General features: G+C 47.8%; 1 protein-coding gene across 3 annotated transcripts in view; it reads left to right on the top strand.

Annotated features, from left to right (window-relative positions):
* SLC22A23 (solute carrier family 22 member 23) overlaps positions 1–19616 on the top strand; it is a 188595-nt gene that overhangs the window by 118825 nt on the left and 50154 nt on the right. For all 3 annotated transcript variants that reach the window (XM_012440281.3, XM_064362940.1, XM_064362941.1), the window contains one exon: positions 17376–17544. In XM_012440281.3, coding sequence (XP_012295704.3) covers positions 17376–17544 — 169 coding nt within the window. Of the gene's footprint in view, positions 1–17375; positions 17545–19616 lie in introns of those variants that run through there.

Genomic DNA, 19616 nt, shown 5'->3' with positions numbered 1-19616 from the left:
TATATCATCACTTTATTTGACTCTCACAAACAGATAGGACCTCTTGTCATTTCATAAGAGAGTCATAAGCATGTTAAGCCTCTTGCTCAATGTCATTCATATAGCTGGTACTTAGAAAATGGAAATTCCAACCAATTTCAAAGCCCGTGCCCTTGCCACTCCCTTTTCCAGGCTATCCCTCCTCGATAATACCGCTTTTGTGGGAGCGCTCTCTAGACTAGTAAATACCTCCCCTGTGGGGAGAGGCGAGGAGGGAAGGTGTTTTCTCATGGACACATTTTTAATTTCATACGTCCATATAAGGAGGCTCAGATGTTCCTCAGGTGTCATTGTTACAGGAAAGGGGTCCTGATCCAGACCCCAAGAAAGGATTCTTGGATCTCATGCAAGAAAGAATTCAGGGCAAGTCCACAGTGCAAAGGGAAAGCAAGTTTATTAAGAAAGTAAAGGACTAAAAGAATGGCTACTCCATAGACAAAGCAGCTCTGAGGGCTGCTGGTTGCGCATTTTTATGGTTATTTTTTGATGATGTGCTAAACAAGGGGTGGATTATTCATGCCTCTCCTTCTTAGACCACATAGGGTAACTTCCTTACTTTGCCACGGTGTTTGCAAACTGTCACGGCGCTGGTGGGAGTGTAGCAGTGAGGACAACCGGAGGTCACTCTTGTGGCCATCTTAATTTTGTTGGGTTTTGGCTGGCTCCTTTACTACACCCTGTTTATCAGCAAGGTCTTTATGAGCTGTGTTTTATGCTGACCTTCTATCTCATCCTGTGACTAAGAATGCCTTAACCATCTGGGAATGCAGCCCAGTAGGTTTCAGCCTCATTTTACCCAGCTCCTGTTTAAGATGGAATTGCTCTGGTTCACACACCTCTGACATTAAGAATTGGAAAGCTCTCACCCCAGCACGGACAGGACCAGGGCTTGGGAACTTGGCTGCACCTGGGGAATGAACAGAAAACAAAAAGCTTTGTGGCAAAACTTGACAAAGTCTTTGAAGGCAGATCACCATCTGTCTCCATCAGTGGCCTGTGTGCATGGTGGTGGGTTATCAGATTTGGGGTGAGGGAAAGCACACTGTTAATTTTTATTAAAGTTGAGGGAGGAGTTTTAAAGTATACGAGATCCTGATTGGTAGGAGGCTGACATGGATGTTAGCTGCAGTGGAAATAATAACCACAGAGCTATTGCATCACCTAAGAAATGACTGGCTCCTCCCTCCCCTCAACCCTGTTGTTCCCTCTGTGGCTCTGTGCTCTCCACACACATCCCCTCTTCATCTGGCATCTCCATCAGATTGCTCAGGCTTCGGCCTTAGGGGTCACTTTCTCCGTGGGGCCCTCCTGGGCACCTTTGTTGGACCTCTCTTGCCCCATGTTCCCCATCTGGTCAATGTTGATGGAATAGTGGTTTAGACGGGAAAGAGCTGATGTTCTCAGACAAGAGCAAGAAACCCAAAAGGTGACATCATCTTACATAATTAAACTTGGTGCTGCCACTTTTAATTCTGTATGGGCTTTTAAATCTCTAACAGCATTCTTCTTTGTATTATCACATAATTATGAAATGGTACAATTTTAAGGATGTAACTATAAGAGAAGAAAAAACATTTTTCTCTACCCTTTTAGGTTTAGAACCTGGGATCTTGTCAGTAAAACTGACTAAAGGCAGATTAAGGCCGGGCACGGTGGCTCACACCTGTAATCCCAGCACTTTGGGAGGCCAAGGCGGGCAGATCACTTGAGGCCAGGAGTTCAAGACCAGCCTGGCCAACATGGTGAAACACCATCTCCTAAAAACATAAAAATTAGCCAGGTGTGGTGGCACCAACCTGTAATCCCAGCTACCTGGGAGGCCGAGGCAGGAGAATCGCTTGAACCTGGGAGGTGGAGGTTGCAGTGAGCCAAGATTGTGCCACTGCATTCCAGCCTGGGTGACAGAGCAAGATTCCATCTCAAACAATAAAAAATAAATAAAGACAGATTTAGGGCTGGGCGTGATGGCTCACGCCTGTAATCCAAGCACTTTGGAGGCCAAGGTGGGCGGATCACCTGAAGTCGGGAGTTCAAGACCAGCCTGACCAACATGGTGAAACCCTGTCTTAAAAAAAAAAAAAAAAAGACAGATTAACAGGAGAAAAGGGCATACTTGTTCTTGATGTCAGTATTTTAATTTTTACATGTATAAGGGAGTCTTACAGAAAAATAAATGAAAGCCCGAATAAATGGTTAAGCCTGAGAGCTTGTATACCATTTTAACAGGAAGTGATAAGTGATTTGAGAAATGACAAGACAAAGGAAAAGGCTTTGGGGTTCTAGAAGCAGTGCATTATGGGAAGGTAAATATATGGGGGAAACTGATGGAGGATGAGGCTATTTTGTGAGGCTCGTTTCAAGTCGGTAGTGTCCTCAGTGATGAGTCATCTCATTTCCTCTTGCTCCTGTGGGAGAAGGGAGGGAGTTTAGGGGAGACAACTTCACAAAGAGAAATTTGTGCCCTGCCTCTAGGCAGAAAGTTGGGTGAGTAGAGAGCTTTTCCTGCATCTGCTGTTTCCCAATTGCCTTCAACCCAAAATAATCCTTTTGCAAAAGTAGCATATTTACATATTTCAAGGTGACATGCTCTGAGCCTCTTGACAACTTTGTGATCTTGTTCCACATTCCTTTCACAAATTTGAAAACCCAGGACCTGAGGGAGTCCCCGTGGATCACGGAGGCTGAGCCCAGCCTGTGGCCTCTGTGTGCCTGTCACCCACACCAGGCTGTCCGTGCCCTCTGTGAAGCCCGAGCACATAGCACGCAGGAAACACTCACTTGGGTCCCTGCTTTTTTGCCTCTTGTTACCTTCCCATCAGGGCTTTGCAGGGGCCTGGGCTTGAAATCTAGCTCTTCCTTTTACTAACTGCATTTACGGGAGTCAGTGAGTTAGTTTTTCCTGAGCTTCAAATAAGGGCGTTAACACTGGCAGCGGGACAAGGGAGGATTAAAAAAAAAAAAAGGAATTGTAACACTTAGCACAGAGGTGGTTGTGCAGGTGATAAAAGGCACTGTGCCCAGTACCTGGCACCCGCAAGGCCTCCCTGAATACTCACCGCCCTCCCCAGCAGCGCCATTGGCAGCTCTGTAAATGGCACCTCCGCCTTAGGCACACATGGTCACTGAGTGCAACTGTATGGGGTGGGGTGGAGATTTGCTCTGACAAACAGGCCGCCTGGCCCTCCTGTGGCTGAGGCAGCCCTGAGGAACTCTGTGCATTTATGTTCAGTGCAGAGCCCTCAGAGGCTGTGTTCATGACGGACAGTCATGCCGTTGTATAAATATGCTTAATAAAAGCTAGTCTGCCAGGCGCGGAGGCTCACACCTGTAATTCCAGCACTTTGGGAGGCTGAGGTAGGAGGACTGCTTGAGCTCAGGAGTTCAAGACCAGCCTGGGTGATGTAGCAAGACCTTGTCTCTACTAAAATTTTTAAAACTCAGCTGGGCATAGTGGCATGTGCCCGTACTCTCGGCTACTTGGGAGGCTGAAGTGGGAGGATTGCTTGAGCCCAGGAGGTCAAGGCTGCATTGAGCCATGATCATACCACTGCACTCCAGCCTGGGTAACAGAGGGAGACCTTGTCTCAAAAATAAAAGTACTCAATTTGTTAACTTAACAAATTGTGCCTCTCTCATTTACGTGGTCTGATTCAGGGAGAGTTAGTTAGTGGAGCATCCGGTAAGTGCTGAATACCATGCTAGATGTTAGGAAGGACACAGGTGAGAGAGTGGTTTTCCTTTTCGAGGAGCTCACTACCGTGGCAGGATAGGGCTTTACAACCATCTGGCTGGCCAGGAACATTGAGTTATGTGAGAAGAACAGCCTGTGAGAAGGGGAATAGGCCTGGGACAAAATCGTGGAGGACTATGTTTGGTGGGCTCAGAATTTGGACTGATGTAGAATTTTTAGCAGTATTGAAATAGAACTGTGCTTTAGCGGCAGTAACCTGCCAGCAGGATGTCAGATGGATTAAAGAGAAGAGCTCTTTGGTAGCAAAAGCCCTCATCAGAGGTGACTGTGGCAGTCCAGGTGAGAACAGTGCGGGCATGGCATGGAGGTGCTGTCTCCTCCTTCCCACCCAAGTAGATGACCCCACACACATTCTGACTCCCAGCCTCCCACCTGGTTGGGAAACATTTGCTTAACGCTGAGTTGGGTGAAGTGCAAATCTGTGTGTGTGCATTTTCTTTTTTTTGTGATGGAGTCTCATACTGTTGCCCAGGCTGGAGTACGATGGAGTGATCTCGGCTCACTGCAACCTCCGCCTCCCGGGTTCAAATGATTCTCCTGCCTCTGGAGTAGCTGGGATTACAGGCACCTGCCACCATGCCTGGCTAATTTTTTGTATTTATAGTAGAGATGGGGTTTCACTATGTTGGCCAGGCTGGTCTCGAACTCCTGACCTCGTGATCTGCCCGCCTCGGGCTCCCAAAGTGTTGGGATTACAGGCGTGAGCCACTGCACCTGGCTGTGTGCATTTTCTACAACTTCCAGCTACTTCTAGGCAAAGAGTCCAGATTTCAGTCAACTCATTTATAAACTCAGATATCTTATTAGGTTGGTGCAAAAGTCATTGCTGTTTAAAAACCAAGCTATAGAACTGGAGGGCAAGACAGAGCACCCAGGGAAGAAAAGCCCTCAGCTCAGCATCTATTTGGCAGCCCAAGCTGTGCACGCAGCAGGGCATGGGTGTGACACACACAGTGTGACCCACCGAGTCCCCTGTATGGGATGTGAGAGCCCTGCCCGCTGAGGCTTTGTCCTCACCTGACACATGGGCAAGAGGAACTCACCACAGAGATGGCTGAGACTCAGGGAGGATGCTGTCACTAAATTCCCGGTGCAGGACTTGGCTGAGAACTAGTGTTCCGTATGTCAGAATCCTCATGCCTCTGTCAGCATAAGCAGGAAATTCAAAGGCAGACACTGTGTGTGTCAAGCGCTATCAAAAGCAAGATGGCCCAGGAACAAGATGGCGCCAGAGCAAGGCGGCACTGGGTCTTACAAGGTCTCGGAGCCTCTGCCACTGCTGAGGATGCACTTTCACTTAGGTTGAGAGGAAGACCACACATCACTCCCACCTGCCAGTATTTTCCTCAATCACAGACCTGTTTCTCGAAAACCCCTTTCCAGTTGCTGGCCTGGTCTGACCCTTTATTTCATTGGCTGGTGCCATCATTATGTTGACTAGAACACGAAAGAGCTTTCTGATTTGGTAGAGGAGGAGGAAGCTCATTTTAACTGCTCTAGGTCCTATCAACTTCAACTTTTGTTTTTATCGTAATGTCCATTTTTACAAAAACTCAAAAGTAATCCTAGGGACTTGTATCCTCCAAAGCCAATGTGGTGAGGGTCCTGAAGAGCCCCCGGTGAAATCACAGTTTGCTTTCGTTACCAGCTGACTCTGTGACCTTATTTTCCCCTTGAATAAAATGAGCAGGTTGGACAAGGATCAGCAGCTGCAGACTGGCAGTGTGCAGTCAGCCCCTGACCCCGCTCGTGTTCTGTGTGACCTAGACAGTGTTTTCATTTCTAATTGAATTTAAAGGCCTTTAAACTGGGCAAGCACTGGGCGATGTGCCATAGGCTCCACCCCTAGCACCCGGCGGGCTTCACACGTTCCTTATCTGCCTGGCATTTGACTCTGCCAACCCTGATGAGTGTTCTCTGAGTTTCCTTTCATCTGAAATAGGCTGAGAAAACTTGAATTTCTTTGCAACGTTGGGTCTCTTAAGCTTCTGCCTGTTTTGCCCTTTGGGTGTTGGAAGAACTATTTTTTTTTTTTTAGTGGAAAAAAAAGTCACATGCCTGGTGTTGGTTAAAAAAGCCAACATCTAGGCCAGGCACAGTGGCTCATGCCTATAAATCCCAGCACTTTGGGAGGCCAAGGTGGGTGGATTACCTGAGGTCAGGAGTTTCAGACCAGCCTGGCCAAGATGGTGAACCCTGCCTCTACTTAAAATACAAAAATTAGCTGGGCACAGTGGCGGGTGGCTATAATCCCAGCTACTCGGGAGGCTGAGGCAGGAGAATCACTTGAACCCAGTAGGAAAAGGTTGCAGTGAGCCAAGATTGTGCCATTACACACCAGCCTGGGCAACAAGAGTGAAACAACATCTCAAAAAAAAAAAAGTCAATATCCAGTTACCCCAAGGCCGGTAGGCCAATAGGTGTTGTAAGCTCTGAAGCAGCTTTGCTTTGTTTTATTTTTAATATGCTAATGCTACAATGGGAAGATTAACTATGGAATCTCAGGGCTGAGATGTATAAAACTCTTTTGTGTTCAGAACGCTGCTTTTCAGAGGGTGTTCCTGAAGCAGCTGCATCAACATTCCCTATCTCATCCACTTATTTGGAAGCTTCAGTGGCTAATATTTGCAAAGTATACTGCAGTGGTTCTTCAAGTGGAGCCTGTGTCAGAATTACTGCACAGCTTGTTGACACAGATTGCTGGAACCAACCTCGGTTCCTGATACAGTAGGACTGAGAAGGGCCCTGACTCTGTGTTTCTGAGACGGTGGCCCCAGGTGAGGCTGCTGCTGCAGGTCTGGGACCACACTTGCAGACCACTGTCCGGGAGGCGGTCTCCTCTGTGTGATTGCAACATGGGGAAGCAACAGGGCAGGGATTAGCATTTTATATAGTATGGTCAGGGCAAAGCTTCCGGGCAAGTCTGCACTTAGGCAGAGACCTGAGGAAAGGAGGAGGGAGACAGGCAACTCTCTAGGGAGGACAGACAGGGAGTGCGTGGCCCAGAAAGGGGATGTGCTTGCTGGGTTTGAGGAGTGGCAGGGAGGCCAGTGGGGCTGAAGTGGAGCGATGGGGTGGGGAGGGGCAGGTGATGTGGTCTGAGGGGTGCGGGGGGTGGAAAGCATGTGGGTCACTGTGAAAGTCTTTGCATTCGCTCTGAGTGGAATGGGAACCCTTGGAGGGGGGCATGTGGTGTGAAATTATCCATCACCCAGAGCGATTGTGATTTCATGGTGCTGCCTCTTCTGAACTGACTATTTCAGGGCAAAGAGCCGGCCCTTATTGCTGAATACAAGTTCTCCCTTACAAAGTAATTCAAGGTGAAAACAGTGCACAGTGAAGGATGGAATTAGAAAATCAAATCACCATTTTGCACTCCCTAACAAAACCATTAAGGAAAACGTTGGTGAACGACTCTAGGATGGGAGGCTGAGGCACCGCCACTTGGCTCCAGGGATCCGTGATAGCCTCTCCCAGCAGGTGACCTCCTGTGGGGCAGCACCATGACGCCCAGACACCACCTGCGATGCGCTCTTCCAAAAACCTGAACCTGGATCTCACTGGACCGTTAGGTGGAACTTCCCGTTTAGCGGTTAAAACGGTATGAAGGAACAGGTGAACAACATCGTGGGAGAGTAGTCACATATAACCAGCGGTTTCTTCAAGCGTCATGGGGAAAGAGGATGCGGGGAGGTCTCTAGATTGAAGGAGAATTAAGATATATAATATGTGAATCTTGTTTGGATCCTGATTTTTAAAAAAAGAAACCATCAAGAAACTTTTTTGGAGTAATTGAGTAGGTTGGACACAGACTAGATACTGAATAATATTAAAGAATTATTGTTAATTTTGTTAGATGTGAAATGTCTTTTTTAGAAGAGACATATTTGTATTTCAAAGTAAAATGACGTGATTTCAGAAATCTGATTTAAAATATTACAAGGAAGAGAGAGAGAGAGAGAGAGAGAGAGAGAGAGAGGCAGAAGAACCTTGAGGGCAAAATATTGATAATTGCTGCACCCAGCAGATGTCATATGAGGATTCGTTACATGATTCTTCTTTGTGAATATATGAACAGTCAAAAGAAAAGTGTTTTTAAATCCAGATGCAAGAGAAGATGGGAAAATAAGAGAAGAAGAGAAAAGACTTACTTGGACAGACTAAGTTGCTAATAATTCTTCTCTATTTAGGAGAATTATGCCAAAAAGTAAACTGCGTTTACTATTACTAGCTTGCCACACAGTAATGACACTATGAACTGGTGCTGAGATCTGTTCCTGTTTGCCAAGCTCACAGAATAATGACAACTGATGATGACACTGATGATGAGAAATAAAAGTCAGATGATCTTCCCCTGCCCTCTGACAGCCAGGGAGCTAAGAGCGTGCTGTAATGGGTCAGAGCTTGAAGTAACTTAGGGCTCATCTATTTGGCCACACTCCTCGGAGGTTTCAAATGTGAAGGCCTGTGAGGCTTCCATTTGCTCAAAGGCGTGATATAATTACACATAGTCACTCACTGCCTGTGATTCTGACCCATAGAATGGATAGCACCGAAAAAACTGAGGATTGAGAATTGTCACTTTGGAAAACCTGGGCAGTAAACCACTCTCCACCTTGAAGCCACCCTGTCCCTTCTCTGCTCCTTCACTTAGCTTGAAAATGCCCGACAGACCTGAAATGAAAGAATTCTAGTGGATGGGAGGTGATTCTAATCTTTGAAGTCATTCCTCTCCTTGGCTTTTTCTGCTCTTTTTAAATACTAGGAGACTAAAAGTGTCATTAATTTAACTTCTTGAGCATGTGCTACTGAGCATCAGTCTTTGTTTTTAAACAGAAGAGATTGCTCAGCATTTAAATCCCTATTCCTCATTTGAGTCATTAAAACGTTAGTTTTAGATAAAAGACAGAAAGAAGTAGAAATAACTTATTATCTGAAAGGAAACTGAACTCTGTGGCCCATGTTGGGCTTTATGGTTGATTTTCCTCAAATTATTACTCACATATGAATATATAGAACCATGATGTGGACTTTAAAAAGTCCCCACGTAAGGTGCCAGGCTAGCTGCTACAGATTCACTGACCGATCTCTTCCATGTTGACTATAATTGATTGGGGGGCACAGGTAAAGTGACTGAATTAGGAAAAAACGTTTACATTTATTCATTTGACAATTATCTGAGCTTCTGGTGTATGTCAGGCACAGTCCTAGGCTCTGAGGAGCAGCGGTGGGCAAAACCTAAGAAACCCTTCCATCCTTGGAGCTTAGATTCTGGTAGGGCACAGAGGAGGCTGTACTTGAAGACTGCAGAGATGTGGAGTACCATGAGGGAAGCTGGCTTCAACTCCCATCTTGTTTATTTCTTAGCTGTGCGATCTTGGACAGGTTACTCAATCACCGTGAGCGCCAGGGTCCTCTCGTGTAAAATGAGCATGAAAAACTGAAAACGATACCTACGTGATACAGTCATTGTGCAGATGAAATGAGTCTAACACGTGAAAAATACCTCCCGAAGCATTTAGCTTTCAGCACGTGAGAGCTGTTACTTAGCTTAGTACTGGAGACATGAGAGGTATTCAGTTGGTAATTAATTCAGTATCTCTGCCTTTGAGCATTAAATGCCCATGTCTACATGTCCGGCAGGCACCGGAATGTGATTTGTGAGAAATACTCAAAATTTCTTTGTTTTTTTAAATTTTGTCTTTCTGTAAATGGATAAAACTACTCTTTCAGATTCTTCTGACCATTCCTTTGGGTTGGCAGGTCCTAAGTTCAGAGGAAAAAGGAAGTCTTCCACGTGGAAGGAAAGACGTAGAGCTGTAATAGCAAGCTTTTATGGTCATACCCTCAAATGCTATTTGGGTCTCCATGACTGGCAATTTCAGGCCCTTCTGCTATAATAAGGATTTCCACAATCACAGGCCCCAACGTCTGTTTTCCAGGATTCTGGGGGCCATGCATTCTTGCCTGTGGCAGTAATTATTGAGTGCTGTGTTAACTTCCAGGCCCACTTGGGGAGTGACAGGAAGGAGGGAGAGTGCATGGGAGAGGAGAGAGGTTTGCTTGGTGGCCCCAGAGATGGTGAGGCCATCGAGCAGGAGGAAGCTCCCTGCAGTTCTCCACCTTGCCAGGGAGGTGAGCAGTCCAGGATGATGGGGCTGTCTTCCGAGGACTCTGGCAGCCTCCAGGTGGGCGTCAGCAGCCTAGGGCCGAGCCGGAAGCAGGTTGGAGGAAGCCCAGCGAGGCAGGCGGCGTGACCAGCACTCCAGTCTCTGTTCAGAAAGCTGTACCTCCTTCCTTTCCACATTTTCCCTCTGCTGGGAGAAATGGGCTTCTAGTCTATTGGATGATGGAGGAGGGCTGGGAGAGGGGAGGAGGGGCATGGTCCACTTGTAAGGACAGCGGGTTTGGAGACGCAGTCTCTGTGAATCCTGTGCGTTCCAGGGCTGGGCAGGGCAGTGGGATCCCCTAGCCCCCATGTCCTAGTGGCCCAATCAGCCTTCGCGAAGGCTTGCCCTTGGGAGAGGATGGCCCAGCCGTTCAGCAGTGGCCTCTGTGTGGATGGATTTCTCATTCCGCAGGCCTGTTACGGGAATTGCATTTAATTTGAGAGCCTGAGCAGTGTGGGCAGACGCTGTCCTTTCCTGAGCCTGTCTCACCTCCCTCTGCTAGTGAGTTGTGTAGACTCGGCCTGTCCCCAGAGTGGCCTTGGGCCTCCGGAGTGCCTGGGGCAGCACAGCTGGGATGTCACAAGGGCTGGCTTCTCTCACCAAGGGATTTCGAGGTAGAAGGCACCGTGGAAGTGGGTCCTCAGTCCTTGCTGGGCTCATCGGGAGCTCTTCTCTCCTGAGAACCTTGCCGCTCCTCAACTCAGACCTCTGTCCAGCTTTCCTCGGAATTCCATGATAAATCAGTGAGGAGTAGTGGGGGCTCTGTGCATGCCTTTCTGGCTGAAATGAAGTCCCTCAGAGGGAGACACGGGTGTCAGGTATGAGGGTCCCTCACAGGTCTGTGACTGGACAAACACCCTTCCCCACAAGATGCTTATCTTTTTAAGCAGCCTGACCAGCTCTCCCTGGACAGCAGAGGCCCGGAAAGAAAAGGACACTGTCGGCCAGGCATGGTGGCTCACGCCTGTAATCCCAGCACTTTGGGAGGCCGAGGTGGGCAGATCACAAGGTTAGGAGTTTGAGACCAGCCTGGCCAATATGGTGAAACCCCGTCTCTACTAAAAATAAAAAAATTAGCCGGGCATGGTGGTAGGTGCCTGTAGTTCCAGCTACTCGGGAGGCTGAAGCAGGAGAATCAGAGGTTGCAGTGAGCCGAGATCACGCCATTGCACTCCAGCCTGGGTGACAGAGCGAGACACTGTCTCAAAAAAGAAAGAAAGAAAAGAATACTGTCACATGGAGTTGGCACACTGTATTGTCTGAGTCCATTTTGACCAAGCTTTTTAAAAACACAGGCTAGTTTAGGTCCCAGATGGAAGAGCTTGATTCACTAGAGTTAGCCTCATCGCAACATCAGCTACCCCAACGCTTAGCAGGGCAGCCTCGTGTCTGGGAGGCCAGTGACACGTAGGAAACCTTCCGTGGCGTCAGAATGAGCCAGTGCACTCTGAGCGCTTCATGAGTGTTGTTTTCTCATGACCACCCTCTGTGGTAGGTACGAGCGTTATCTACTGTGGATACAAGGACCCAGCGGCTCAGAACGGCTGAGTAACTTCACACCTCCCAGCTGAGGCCCGGGAGGAATCTAACCCCCACCGTCGGGCCAGAGCCCGAGCCTCCTCCCGTACCCCGCAGGACACGCTTTGTTCCGCGGGCACGATTCTGTGAATTCCTGTCCTCTGGCTTAAGTATCGTCAGTCAACTTAATATATTCCTTTGTTACTAGCCAACTCCAGTCCAGAAAAATCCTGTACACTCCTTTCAGAGAAGCCGGAGCACTTAGCAATCCCATGAAAATGTCTATTTTTCCCTACTGTCATAAGCATTTAATAGTTTCTTAAACGCATTTAAGGAAGAATAAGTGTTGTGTTTTATTCATTTGTGTGTTGTGGGAAGATGGGGACTTTTTTTTTTAAAGATTGGCTTCAAAAGGTTTTTGAAATTGTATTTATAATTGCCAAATCCAATGAAGAGTTAGATCAGTGTGTGGTTTTTGGGGTCGAGGGAGGTGGGTGGGGAATTAGAAAACTTTGGTCTCCCCCTGGTATTTCTGGTGGGCAGATGCCTTAGCTGCTGGAGCTGGGCTGAGCCCTGTCAAGCAGCACAGCTCGGAGCTTTGCGTTTTCCATGGGGCTCCTTCCCTGCGTGGTGCAGTGTTTTGACAGACGGCCCCTTGAGCTTGGCAGTGCCCTATGAGGCTGGGACCTGGTCCAGGCTGGCTGGGGAAGAGAAGCAGGGACAGGATGAGAGAGTGGGGAGTAAGAAGGGGAGGGGAAGGGGTGCAGCTTTGGAGATGAGCTTCGTGGAAGGCCCCATGTGACCCTGTGTGATGTACAGGATTCCCTGACTTCTGTCTCAGACTTCAACCAGAGAAAAGGAAACAACGGGAGATTGTGCCCACACAACTGTGAAGGTTGGCTAGGCTGACATCCATGAGGGGCCAGCGGGAGGGCCAGGCATCAGGACTCCAGGGCATGAGGGTGGGCACTGCCATTCACAGGTGGAATCTTCTTCCTCCTCAAGGAAGCCTCAGCTGGGTGTTCAGGTCTTTCAACAGATGAGGCAAGACCCACCCAAATTATCTAGAAGCCCCTCCCTCCAAGTCAGCTGCTTCCGGCCTTCACTCACACCTATCAGCCATTTTCCCGGCAGCACCCGAGTCTATGCTTGAGCAAGTCCTGTGACTGCAGCCTCGCCACGTGACACATCAGACCCCCACACCCCACTCCCTCGGGCCCTCCTCCTCCGTCACGTGAAGTGACTACTCTGGGAGGCACAATGTTCTTTTCCTCCTGAAAATTGGTAAGAATCTGACAACTTCTGAAAAGCAAATCTCCCCGAGCTATGGCCTCGTAACAATGCCACATTTCTATCAGAGCCTCCAGGCGGCCTCTGTGCTCAGACTGAGTCATGGTCCCTGCTGATTCACTGACCAAATGCCTCAGTTCAGTCTCAGCTACGTACTGTTTCATTCTCACAACCCTCAGTAATTTCTCTGCTTATTGACAAAGTATATCTAGCTGCCAAGAGTAGCTGGTAAGCATTCCTCATTAAGGTGTTAGGGAAAAGGAATGGTGGTTTGTTTGATTAGTTGGTTGCTTGGCTGGTTTTTAGAGATGGGATCTCACCATGTCAAATGAGGCCAAAGAGAGACTTGGCAATAATTATACTGTTATGCAGGTTGGATATTCCTAATCAAAACATCTGAAATCTGAAATGCTCTGAAACTTTTTGAGCACCTAAACGACACTGCAAGTAGGAAATTTTACACATGACCTTATGTGATGGGTCACAGTCAAGACTTCGTTTCATGCACAAAATTACTTAAAATCTTATATAAAATTGCCTTCAGGATATGTGTGCAAGATGTAGATGAAATATAAATGAATTTTGCATTTAGACCTGGGTCCATTGCCCAAGATGCCTTATTATACATATGCAAGTATTCCAAAATCTGCAAAAGTCATGCATGAGATTATTACTCATAAACGTTAACACGTAGCACTTATGTTCCAACAAAATACGCTGTTTAGTGCTCACAGCACCCCATTTTGTTGACAACAAAATGGAGGCACAGAACTCCTAGCTGACTGAACCAAGGTCGCAGCTTCTGAGTACCAGGAGCAGGATGTGGACTCAGGTACTGTGGCTGCGGAGTCCGGGCTTCTAACCACAGCAGTGGAAGTGCTACACACTGGCCACTTGAAACAGTTTAATGTTTGAATCTTTGATGCGTCACCCAAGATGATATTTTATTATGGCCCTTAAATGCTTTAGATAACCAGGGAGAGTCTTGCTACCCATAAATGAAAATCTACTAAGAGGATCTGGGTTTGGCTCCATTGGCAAAGAGATTGATTCTAGCAAGTACCAGGACACAGCTGCCAGCCGAAGTCTTCCGCGGGCACTGTGGACGCCTGCCTGTGAGTGATCTGCTCTCCACATTAGCCAGGCCCTGAAGGGGCAGTTGGACTACAGACATCATTCCCTGCCTTGCAAGCCCAAGCCCCAGTGGGCCTGGCCAGGTGACTGGAACCATCTCCAAGGTGTGGGAGCTGCTGCACCAAATGCTCCTACTTGCAGATTGCAGCAGAAACCATCCACCTGCATCCCCATCCCTCCTTAGGGATTCCAGGACTCAAGGCTTAAATGTCCTCATGTGTTCTTTCCTCTCCCACTTCAAAAAAAAAGACAAAAAACTGATTTCTCATCTTCCAGAGAAACATGTGATTAATGGCAATCCTCAAGTGCCTGCAGTTCCTTACTCATTGCTTTCTTTTACAAAAACATCTTTATAGCCACCTTCAGAATATAGTTAGATTCAAGCAGTTTGGAAAGATTTTCTGGTGAGTCAAGGCAAATAAGGTAGTTACTTGCAGATGGCCACACCTGTGTCCTTCCATCAGCCCACTGTGTTTTTACATTGCCTCAGCAGGAATGCTAAAATACCAAGTCTCTGCTGGAGTGCTCTGCATTTTTCTACCTGATGAAATAAAGTCGAGGCTCTGCTAGGATTAGTAGCAAAAGCAGAAAGAGTGGAGAGGTCAGAAAGTCATTCCACTTCTTCAGCTCCCACAGACATGTCTGCGAGGCAAAACATGCTTACAATCTTGAGGAAACACAGCGAGCCAGTGCTTCTCAAGGAGTTGTCTGGGGAGCTCATACAGATGCAGATGCTGATTCTATAGGTCTGGGTGGGACCTCAGATGCTGCATTTCTAACAAGCTCACATGTGATACCGACACAGCAGGTTCATGTACTACTCTTCAGGCAGCAAAGGGTTAGGGACCACACCGACCACTTACATACAGGAGAGGATTGAGAGAACCTTTGGAAGAAAGCCTGTGACCATTTAATCATTGTCATATTGACAGTCACACTAAGAGATGTGCCAGCCACAGCAATTCACCTGTAGCCAGAGGAGACTGAAGTCAGACTGGCCCAGCCAGGGACCATTTTCCCTGCTCATCTTCAAACCTAGAACCTGGTCTGGGAAGTGGCCTCGTGATCCTTTGTGTGACATCATATCAGTGTAGATTAGGATGTGGGGTTAGACATCCCAAAGCGGGCTCTGGTAAAAGAAGTGTAGTTACAGATATTTTCTTTATTTTATTTTATTTTTTGAGACAGAGTCTCGCTCTGTCGCCCAGGCTGGAGTGCAGTGGTGCAATTTCAGCTCACTGCAACCTCCACTTCCCAAGTTCAAGCGATTCTCCTGCCTCAGCCTCCCGAGTAGCTGGGATTACAGGCATGTGCCACCGCATCCGGCTAATTTTTTTTTGTATTTTTAGTAGAGACGGGGTTTCGCCATGTTGTCCAGGCTGGTCTCAAACTCCTGACCTCATGATCCACCCGCCCACATCTCCCAAAGTGCTGGATTATAGGTGTGAGCCAGCGCGCCCAGCCAATTGCAGATATTTTCATTGTATCGTGTCACTAAATTAAAGAGAGGTATTGAAGAGAAAAGCAGCAAGCAATGTATGTCTGCTGAACCAGCAAACCACTGATACAACGCCATCATGCTATTTCCACATTATCTCTTTGACTTTGTTTAAAGGTTACCTGGATGGCCAAGTGCTGAATTTTCTTATCTGATACTAGCCCATGCCGAGCTTCCAACACTGAACTTAACCACGCTAATGTAGATTTCTGGTTTCCATAGCAGCCAATTTACTGCTTGTGCTTAATATGTGAAAATGAGACCTACAACTCTTAGTCTTTTCTTAAAGACCTTGTTTTCTTTATTATTTGTAAGAGCAGAAATGCCAGATCTGGACCCTGCTAGGAAGTGATCTTTTAAATGAACATGACCTATGCTACGAAATTAACAGCATCGCAGCAAATGGGCAAGAGTGAGCCATTTAATCGTGTTTTCCTAATTAAGTGGTAGAAACCTCTTTATAAGCAATAATCAGTGAAATCTGGTTTCTCTCTTGTTCGCTGTTAGCTATGATGACGATCTGTTTGCTTGTGACTGAGCAGGAATGGAAATTCTGATGGCATAATAATTTTTTTTCTAGCGGATGAGCTGCTGTAGGAATTGGCTGGCATAGTGCCCTCTCCTTGTTAGGGCTGATAATATCCTTATAGCCAAGTGTAATTCATCTGTTCTCTCTCTAGTCTGTTTTCCCTTCTTATTGCCTTCTGACCTCCTCCCTCTGCTGTGGTCTCTAGACAGCCAGCAGATGAGCTGTCACAGCCGATCCATGAAGCCCACCATCCAAACAGCCTCTAACACACAGGCATAGAAAGTGTTATCTCCCAAGGATCTGTCTTCCTCCTCCTCTATCCTCTTCTTCTTCTCCCCCGTCTTCCTTCTTCCTCTTCTTCTTACCTTACGTTTGAGAGAGCAAGCAAGCAAGAAACCTTTAGAGAATACCACATATTGCAGAAGAATTTTACGTGCTCTTTAGGGAAAATATATATATAACCCAGCTGCTTTTCTACTAGAAAGGGCTTTCGTTACGGTGATTCATGCAGTAGGTCTGTATTGGTTGTCACTTGGGTGCTACAGATTAAAGTTTTCTGATCTTTTTGACTCAAGGTCAAAGTAAAAGACGAGATTCTTGCAAATCAGAGAGGCCGTGGTCCCCCTCTACTCAGTGGGCATTTGTTGAAAATAGACACTGTTTTTGGTTTTGGAGCTACAAGGATGTATTAGACATGGCCCTTGCCCAGGGAGAGGTGTCTCACAGTGACAGAGAAAGGGCACACAACTCTCCCGCATTGCAATGGCCAACAGAACTCCCACATGGAGAAGGGGCTTTCTGGTAGGATCATTGCTCTATGGTCTGAGTCAGCCTTATTGTTTGTTTTTGTCTTGTTTAATAGACAAGCTGGGATTCAGCTCAGCCTCCCCACCGTCTCACAGTGTGAGTAGGTTGCCTGGAACTCGGAGTGCCCCAGGCACACTGCAGCAAGAACCAGAAGAAGGGGTGGGTGGTACACGTGGGTGGGAGTGAGTAGATGGACATGCCTGGTGTTCTGTCCAGAGGTCAAGACGGCCCCTAATACAGCATCATGGACAGGAAGGAATGGCAACAGGATGGGCATGAGGGGGAACGTGCTGGACAGCAAGCTCAGTGACGTCTGGAGAGCAGAGGAAGCGGGAACAATGGGTGATCTCTCTCTTAAGCAGCACCATTTCCTGGTTTCTGAGCTGAGCACCTCTGAATTACGGCATCCCCTTGTCACTGACTAGTTCTGTGGCCTTGAATAACCATCTCCCAATTGGGAGCCTCAGTGCCCTCGTAAAACATTGGCACACCACATAGGGCACTTGTGGTGGGCAGCAGATGGAAACGATTTCAGTCGGTGGTGGGTTGAGCACTGCATTGGCCTGGGTGCACCCAGGGCTCCCTCCCCGGACCATCGAGCAGGGTACTCATCTCTCTCTCATTGGTTCTGTGTTCTAGGAATAGAGCTGTGCCCCCCTGGAAAACGGTTCATGATTACGATGGTGGCGAGCTTCGTGGCCATGGCGGGGCAGTTCCTCATGCCTGGGCTAGCCGCCCTGTGCCGGGACTGGCAGGTGCTGCAGGCCCTCATCATCTGCCCCTTCCTGCTCATGCTGCTGTACTGGTCGTGAGTATCCTCCGCACGGTGCCCTGGGCTGGTGTGTCTGCATGTGCTTCCTGAAGGCCCAGCCACGGGCAGGACACACGATCCCCAAACTTCCCACTCATTTCAGCTTGTGGTTCTGTCTGAGAAGGTTTTCCTTCCTTTTTAAACAATTTTATTTTTTAAACTTTATGTCTTGTAAGTGTTCAGGTATATACAGTAGTAGACAGAAGCATGGAATGAGCCCCCCATCCCCTTCACCCAGCTCCAAAAATCTGCAAATCTGCTGGTCAGTCTGGTTTCACACCTACTTGCTGTCCACGCCACAGGGTTATTCTGACATGAATTTTTAGGAAAGGATTTTCAGGGAGGTGGGGGTCTTGTGTTGGGAGGGGGGAATTTGGAGATATTAAGGGAGTGATTTAGAAAAGCCCCTCTATCTCTTCTAGGTGAGGGGTAGGTAACCTTCAGCCTGTGGGCCAAATTGGACCCACTGTCTGTTTTTACAAATAAAGTTTTATTGGAACACAGCCATGCTCATGCGTTTACATAGGTATTAACTATGGCTACTTTCTGGCTATACACATAGTTGAGTGGATGCAGCAGGATGCTGTGGTATAAAGCTGAAAGTTTGACTATCTGGTCCTTTACAAAAAATAGCTTACCCATCCCTGCTCAGTATCAGTTTCAGGTTGCCTGGAACTCGGAGTGCCCCAGGCACACTGCAGCAAGAACCAGAAGAAGGGGTGGGTGGTACACGTGGGTGGGAGTGAGTAGATGGACATGCCTGGTGTTCTGTCCAGAGGTCAAGACGGCCCCTAATACAGCATCATGGACAGGAAGGAATGGCAACAGGATGGGCATGAGGGGGAACGTGCTGGACAGCAAGCTCAGTGACGTCTGGAGAGCAGAGGAAGCGGGAACAATATGTGTTTTTGAACTAAGAGTAACCTTAAATGTTTTGATTTGCTAGTTTCAGGGGGAAAAAACACTAAACACACTGGTATAGGGGGTTTCGTAGGGCAACTGGGTTTTTTAAAAAACTCACTAGGGAATTAATGTTGAGTCAAGGTTGAAAACCACTGCTCCATGGATAGAGAGATATTTACCCAAAAAATGATTGTTTTACCTTTTTATAAATGCTGTTTTTCTTCCTTTCCCTTCCTTCCCATCCCCCTCCATGCTGATACTCTCACCTCACCTACAAGTAGATTATGCATGTGACACTGTATTGCTACTATTTAGTCAACAATGAAAACCAGCTTCCCGCAGCCGTGCAGTCAGCTGTGTCCTTGCTTTAAGGCTTCTCTGGAGCCGAGCCTCCTTTGCTCAGGTGCCTGGGAGGGAAGAAAGCACCTACCTTTTTGTTTAGTGGTACTGCCCCCTCATCCCCTCCCTGGTAATAGATGTACCACAAGGATGCAGGCGCATTTCCTCAAGAGCCTGGGTCTTGCTCCCTGTATCGTGAGGACCTCGGTGGCAGCATGGGACCAGCAATAGCAGCTGGGAAGAGGTCACCTGCCAGAGAGTCCACTCAGCAGCCACAGCTGCCAGAACTGGGCTCCTCTGCTGGGGCCCCCTCCAGCTCTTGTCCAAAGTCAGACATCCAGACCCCTCCCACGGCACAGGTGTGTTCCAGGACAGCCTTTGTGCCCCAGCAGGGCCTTGAGGGGCAGAGAATGAGCAGTAGTTTCCCTGGATAAGGATGGAGTGGGCAGCTCTCTTCCTTTTATCTCCTAAGGAAGCCTTTCTACCCCCTCCCTTGTGGTGGCCTTTGCTGGGCTTAGCTGTTTCGGAGTTCAAGGGTGCTGATTTAGCTAACAAATGCTTTTCTGTGCTTCCTGATGTACCAGGCACAGATGGCAAGCACTTTGTGATAGTAAATGGTTCCACCCCATATCTCAGCAGCCCATCGTACCGAGGATAGAACTGTGGTCCCCCGACCCCCGCTGGCTCGTGTCAGAGCCTGGACCTGAAGCGGGCTGACTCTTGTCACACCTGGCTCCTGTCCTACCCTGCCTGGCCCCTAGTCCTTGTTTGTTCTTTAGAGATACAGCACTCCAAAGCACTAAGTACGCTGCTGGGCATCCTGGTAC

This window comes from Aotus nancymaae, unplaced genomic scaffold, assembly GCF_030222135.1.
Source record: "Aotus nancymaae isolate 86718 unplaced genomic scaffold, 86718_ANA_hifiasm-v0.15.2.pri h1tg000051l, whole genome shotgun sequence".
Lineage (NCBI taxonomy): Eukaryota > Metazoa > Chordata > Mammalia > Primates > Aotidae > Aotus > Aotus nancymaae.
The sequence above is the reverse complement of the archived record's forward strand: the minus strand, read 5'-3'. Positions and strand labels throughout refer to the sequence as shown.